Genomic DNA, 6,525 nt, shown 5'->3' with positions numbered 1-6,525 from the left:
CAATGGGGATAAAGTCAGCGACAAAAGCAGACACAGACTGGGCCTTAGAACAACCACCGGTACCAATAGCCTGCGAAGAGATTCTGGCCTGGTACGCATCAGCACGAAGCGACCCGTCACGGTTATAGACGTTCATGCGGATAATGCTAGGAAGCCAGGTGCCCCATTTGAGACCAGTGCACTCCATACCCGACAACGGACAGTCCTTGTTATACGGGCAAGGCTTGCCTGATTTTCCTCCACATGCCGAGTCGGCTTTATTTGGCGTTCCCTCCTGCCAGGTGAAGCCATAGCAGCCGTTATACACAGTGTAACCGTGTTCCTTGCCAATGCCGTTGGCTGTCTGCCACATGGAGTGGATCAGGGCGTCGCGCATCGACCAGCCGCTGAGACGACCTACGGCTCCCCACTGACCGTCGAGGGTGAATTTAGTGGTTACGCCGCCGTTTCCACCGTATGGGCTGTTGCAGAACTTGCTCCATGCGTTGCGAGTGATGTCTGAGAGACCGCCCCTGTCGTCGCTGGAGTCGTACATGCGCGTCCAGAGCATGTAGAAGGTGTCAACATCACCGACGTTGACGAGGTTGTCGGTGTACATGCCGTGGACCTGGTAGATCCAGCTGGCTCTGGTCTCGAGGGCCTCAGTTTCATTATGGACAGAAGCAGCAGCGGCTTCCTGACGGGCAGCTTCTGCTTTGACGGCTTGGAGCCAGTGCTCACCGTTAGCGTCGTGAATCTTGGCGAAACCTTCGGGCTGTTGGAGCTCTTTGGATGGCTGAGCTTCGGTTGGTATGGAGAAGACAAGGGGAAAGCCTGCAAGGAGGGCAAGCGAAGCTGGGGTGAACTTCATGATGAAATAGTTGAAAGGCTTGAAACTTTTGAACAAGTAAGGCTGTGATGAGATCATTGAAAAGTTTGTGGGATTCAGTAATCTACATATATACGGAGTATTAATCTACACCATAACCCATCTCTCACGCGACAGTACCACCAGTTGTCTGCGTATTCTATGACAAACAGCTTCTCTATGATAAGCATCATCCATCCTATCACCAGGCCAAGCTTTTCCTGGTCATATACCTGACCTAACTAAGAAGCTGAATGGAGATGATCGTCAAATTTTGTGCTAAAGAGGTAACATGACTTCACGAGCCACCCTGGAAAGGTAAGCATTGACACGAGTATAATCAATCGGAACAGAGAGAAAAAAAATCATTCTCTCAGCGAGTCAGCACCCACTATATGTTATCAAAGCTCGTGGCCCCAACCTCAAAATATTTCCACAACTCAGGTTTCAACGTCGACTAGTCGCCGCATATCTTTGTTTATTATCCATAAGGTTTAGGCCTTCTGTGGAGCTGATAGATAGAGACTCGAGGAACCAATCGTAATTGCGAAATGTCTGTTTAAACTTTAGGGTATCTTACTGTTTCTATTGGCGAGGGATCCATCACATTCGATTCGGGAAAACATTCTAGAATTGGCAGTGTTCGTCTGTGCCTCAGCGGCGGCTTGGCCAATATCGCGGCGCAGAGGCCTTCGACAGTTAAGATGAACTAAGCTTTTTGAGGAGAGGAGCTGAAATTAAAGAATGGCTAGACGAGATTAGGTCCTATGATAAGCTAGCGGAATGACGATCTGGGCTGAAACGGGCTAAATTGGGGAGTGGAGAGTTTATGATACCGAACAACTGTTGGTATAATAGATTCTTCAAACAGGAATGATCTGGGTCTGCCCTCCAGTCTGGAAATTGATTCTCTTGTCTCTTCTACACACTATCATGCGATCCCCAACAATCCTATCACTCGTTGCTCTTGCTGTCCCGACACAATGCGTCAAACTCCTTGGAACAGAATTCACTGTCTTGATATCTTCAAGACCAGCGCTTATCTTGTTCACAGCGGACGGTTGCAAGGAATGTGACAGAGTGCAAGGAGTGCTGGACAGGGTGTCTCCAACGTTCACCAAGACCGCTATTGCTTCTGTCAACTGCAACGAGGAGCCGACTGTGTGCGATGACTCTCAGGTCTTTACGGTCCCCACATTGAAGTTTACAACCGGCAACCAGGAGTTGATTACATACAAAGAAGCTTTAGACGCGTCATCGTGAGTTTTGTCGATTTCTCTAAGATGGCTTGTAGATCACTGATCATCGTTGCAGGGTTGTAAAATATATCGAACGGCAATCAGGTTCTCCAGTTACGGAGCTCACCGAAAAGAACCATCTCCATTTCGCGCGCTCATCTCGAGTCACAGTTGTTGCCTTTATTGGTTCGGATCATCAACCTGAGCTCAAGATCTTTCACGCTGTTGCTACTAAGTGGCGAGCGCATTACAGTTTTGGTAATGTTTATAGCCCAGAGAAAGACAGGAAGGGCCCTTCCATCGCGGTCTATACCCAAGAGGAAGAGGATCCAGTTTATCACCGCGGGCCTTTCACCGTCGCAGCTGTCGAGGCCTTCTTGCAGGATGCAGCCCAACCGCTAATTCGCGAATACGATCCCATCGTTCATGAAGAAGCAATAAAGGTAGGTCCTTCTTCCCTTGATGTTTGAGAGGGACTAACCGTTCAAGGATGAGAAACCATTGGCCCAAATATTCTTCAGCAGGCGGGATGATTGGGCGGAGATCGTCAAGTCACTGGCTTCTATTGCAAAGAAGTACAAAGATCAACTCACCTTCGTGACGGTGTTTGCGCCAGATTACCCCAAAAGATGTGAGCAAATGCATCTTAGCAAGGACATCAAGCGTGGATTCTCCATCGCAAATCAACAAGGGAGAGCATATCCTATGTCTGAAAAGGTGTTCAACGCCAACAGGGTCGCTAAACATGTTTTTGCTTACCTGGCCGGTTCATTGTTACCTACCATCAAGTCAGAACCAGTGCCTGGAGCGTCGACAGCGCACCAATTCTTGACAACGCTAGTTGGCAGTACTTTTGACGACCTAGCTTATGACAAGTCTAAAGATGTCTTGGTTGAGTTCTACGTGCCGTGGTGTCAATATTGTACTGAGTAAGTTAATCATATCTGTACGCCATCGAATGCAGTACTAACAAGCCAAACAGTCTGCATACTCCAATGAATGAGCTTGGTTTAAAATACACCAAGTTTGGGCTGTCGGACAAAGTCGCGCTGGCAAGTATTGATGTCGACGCGAACGATGTCCCAATCGAGATAGCATCGTATCCATCAATCAGGCTATATCGCGCCGGTTCGAACGACATTGTACCTTTCCAGGGCGACTTCACTGACATGTTGACAGTGGAAGAGCTGGATGCTTTTATTTCACAGAGTGGAAGTCATGGAGTCAGTGTATCTAGCCAGGGCGAAGCCCATGACGAGCTGTAGTATCCAGATAAGGGATTGTACCGAGCAGCTCAAACGCAAAATTTTAATATAATCACTCACTCGCGGACTTTTCGATCCTTGATATGAATTTGACTACCTTCCGGCTGGCCATCGGTTACCTGATACTGCAAGACTTGTACCACAACGATCAGCTAAGTGGCTGTGCCAGGCCACACCGTGGGTTATTTAGTAAGGGGTGTTTCACTATCTTCCCCACAAGCGTAATTGAATGAATGCTTGCTACCTAGCTCCAACGAATCTAAACTCTCTCTTCCCTTCAGCTTGTCCTCGGGCTCTCTAAGGTAGCCTTTGAGACCCAAGGCTGAGGCCAAGTCCTCCAATTGTCACTCCAAAGGTCGTTGACATGGCTTTAAAGCTCCAACAGTATTACTGAGAACCTATTCAATGCTACATCGGGTACTATCCCAACTTCTTACAACCTCGTGAAAATCACGTACTTTCTTGAATGTAGCCAAATGACCATATGCGGAGTTTCGCGATTAACCTTCTACTATTTATCTCTAGATCTTATTAACTAATATTGAAGTGTACAGAGAAATCGTTACCTACGCTCAAATTCTGTGGCATAGTCTTTCAAGCAACACCGGGGCCGGGTACTACTGTCGAGTGTCGAGACCCAATTCAAGTAATATGTAGAATCCCTAACGCGGTTCAATCCAATATAGCCAAAACAAGCAATCGACAGTAGGCTTCGACTTTGTCCGTTAACAGACCGAAACACCATTGCCAAGTTCTGAAGACTTCCCTACGGTGGTAATCAGACATTATGGAGACATGTAGGACCATACGTATTAATTAATATCAACACTAAGTCTAGCAGAACGAGCGAGAAGAAGTTGAGCGATTAGAAAAGCAGTTGAATCCCCGCACAATATTAATTACCTTCCGACACAGTAGAACTTCATCACGTCCGATATAGTCTAGAACCAGGGGTAGCAAAGGAGCCTAATCCGTCCATTGCAACGCCTCCCGACTGACTGCTAACTGGACAGGCCAAAGTCGCCTCACCCTTCCGACGTTAACCGACGATAAAAAGAGCGAAACCAACGTCAATGTCTTAGAATGGGCCTCTCAGCTCCCTGAGAGGACTCAGAGTACCCTGAGTCCGCGCAGGTTGCAGTCAATTTGGCTTGCATCCTGAGCACCATCTTATTCATGTCTCTAGTAAAGTTGCAGTCCCTAGTCTCTTCAACTGCTCGGCCAAACCAATCCTTTTCGATTTTGTGAACATCCACACATACAGCCAACTCCCAAGGACCGAGCTAATTTCGCAACAGCTTTTCCTGATTTTCAGATACGGAACCCATTAATCTCTTTGGAAACCTCCCCATCGCTCAAACCCTCCCGTATCTAGGTCAAATAGATCTAGCATCCGACCAACACTATGCTCAACGATGTCGTCCACTGCCGCAGGGCGCGGATAGAACGCGGGCACCGGCGGAAAGATAATGACCCCGTTCCGTGTCAATGAGAGCATGTTGTCGAGGTGAATCCCGCTCAGGGGGCACTCCCGTGCAGCGAGTACAAGCGTCCGGCGCTCTTTAATCACCACGTCAGCCGCGCGAGCGACGAGCGAGTCGCATAACCCCGCGCGTACTGCGGCTAACGTCCGCATGCTACAAGGAACCACGACCATACCGTCTACTCGGAACGAGCCGCTTGCAATCGGGGCTGCCATGTCGCTGTTGTTATGGACGTGATCCGCAAGCGCGCGGACGGCCGCCGGGGTGTAGTCTGTCTCGTGCTTGAGGGTGCTCTCAGCCCACTTGGTCATGATGAGGTGTGTCTCGACGTTGAGCCGTCGGAGAGCGACGAGGGTCTTGATTCCAAGTATAGCTCCAGTCGCGCCTGTGAGAGCGACAATAATGCGGTTTCGTTTTGATTTAGTTGTGCCTTCTATCGTCATTTTGTATGTCTTTGTTCGTGATGTAAGTGGCTGTAGGAGAACCGCCCGAAAAGATGTGTCTGCGCAGGGACACGACGTGTCAGTCACTAAGTCAACTCTTACAGTCAAAACTGTTTGGGACCAAAGGTGTCAAGATTTTACTTCTATTTTCTTAACCTACAACATCAGGCTTGGGCTTTGAGCCATCTTTCATAAAAATCCATCCAGTCAGACTTCCAAGGTCCATAAGATACGGAGAACCGAATGCGCGAATCTTCGACAGCATCGGCGGTTAGGCATAATTACGCTCCGCGCCGGGGCCGACGTAGCCATGAAGACGGAACAGTAACGTGAGAACGACGACTGGGCCTCTGACATAGTGGGGAAAAGACGAGAATGTTGGCGGATATAAGACGCGGCTATACTATAAGTATTACGGGGTTTGTTCGATCTAGTGTGAATTGGCGGAGACACGATGCCTGACGCCGGAGATGTTGTGGATATTGCGACGGATAACTTTCCGGTCTACGCTACGGGAGCTGAGCCGGTTCTCACGCGATTAGCCTGGTAGACGAAAAAAATGGGACAATGTGTATTGATCCTGGGGACCTGGCTTCGGCCCATGCAATCATAAATTGACGTCTACACAGGCACTCGGCGGTCTATGAGGCTCAAGTACATCGAACCCCATGAACATACTATACACTCAACCCAATATGAGCCCTTTCTAACGGTCCTCGAAATGGCTCATCTTTTCATCGGGCCTGGAAGTCTCTAGGTTACATGAGGGCTTTGTTCAAACGGCGACTAATAAATGCCCCCAGGGAAGGCGTTATTGAAGACTAAAAGTCGTTGTCTAACTCGACACCTTATTCCCTTAACCATCACTTCCTACTTGCGTCCGAATGAATGGCAATGGATTTGATGACTGATAAACCGAATTCATCCGCGGCCAGCTTCCGCACCTTCATCGAGGAGTTAGTCAAAGAGAACGACCTGCTAAGCATCATGAAAGAGGTAGATCCTCATCTGGAGCTGGCAGCCATCACACGAAAGGTTTACGAAACCAGAGACAAGGCTTCTCTCTTCCAATGCGTCAAGGGTCGCACCGAACAGGCCTCTTTCGTGTTCTTGGGGCACCAGTCGGAGCGAGCAAGCTCCCTGGCAAGCGTTTCATCCGCATCGCAAAGTCGTTGGGGCTACCGTCTACATCGAGTGGGCGAGATATAACCCAAGCAATCAACCAAGCAAAAAGGCTTCTACCCATCC

At 48.8% G+C, this 6,525-nt stretch overlaps 4 protein-coding genes across 4 annotated transcripts; 2 read left to right on the top strand and 2 right to left on the bottom strand.

Moving 5' to 3' along the window:
* On the bottom strand, window positions 1-850 carry BDZ83DRAFT_596008 (uncharacterized protein; the record flags this gene model as incomplete). Its single annotated transcript, XM_060506842.1, has 1 exon — window positions 1-850. A coding segment is annotated over one exon (850 nt), but the record flags the coding sequence as incomplete, so codon positions are not given.
* A 930-nt stretch (window positions 851-1,780) lies between these two features.
* Window positions 1,781-3,350, top strand: BDZ83DRAFT_596006 (thioredoxin-like domain-containing protein; the record flags this gene model as incomplete). Its single annotated transcript, XM_060506840.1, has 4 exons — window positions 1,781-2,106; window positions 2,162-2,528; window positions 2,575-3,014; window positions 3,068-3,350. The coding sequence occupies 4 exons, from the start codon at window positions 1,781-1,783 to the stop codon at window positions 3,348-3,350; spliced, it is 1,416 nt and encodes a 471-aa protein (XP_060357021.1).
* Window positions 3,351-4,677: 1,327 nt separating this feature from the next.
* Window positions 4,678-5,277, bottom strand: BDZ83DRAFT_596007 (flavoprotein family; the record flags this gene model as incomplete). The annotated part of the gene is made up of 1 exon (XM_060506841.1): window positions 4,678-5,277. The coding sequence occupies one exon, from the start codon at window positions 5,275-5,277 to the stop codon at window positions 4,678-4,680; it is 600 nt and encodes a 199-aa protein (XP_060357020.1).
* A 903-nt stretch (window positions 5,278-6,180) lies between these two features.
* Window positions 6,181-6,486, top strand: BDZ83DRAFT_596015 (uncharacterized protein; the record flags this gene model as incomplete). Its single annotated transcript, XM_060506843.1, has 1 exon — window positions 6,181-6,486. The coding sequence occupies one exon, from the start codon at window positions 6,181-6,183 to the stop codon at window positions 6,484-6,486; it is 306 nt and encodes a 101-aa protein (XP_060357019.1).
* Window positions 6,487-6,525: the final 39 nt, after the last annotated feature.

This window comes from Colletotrichum acutatum (assembly GCF_030867785.1).
Source record: "Colletotrichum acutatum strain CBS 112980 chromosome Unknown BDZ83scaffold_353, whole genome shotgun sequence".
Taxonomy (NCBI): domain Eukaryota; kingdom Fungi; phylum Ascomycota; class Sordariomycetes; order Glomerellales; family Glomerellaceae; genus Colletotrichum; species Colletotrichum acutatum.
Note: the sequence above shows the minus strand (reverse complement) of the source record. Positions and strands in the feature narration are given on the sequence as shown.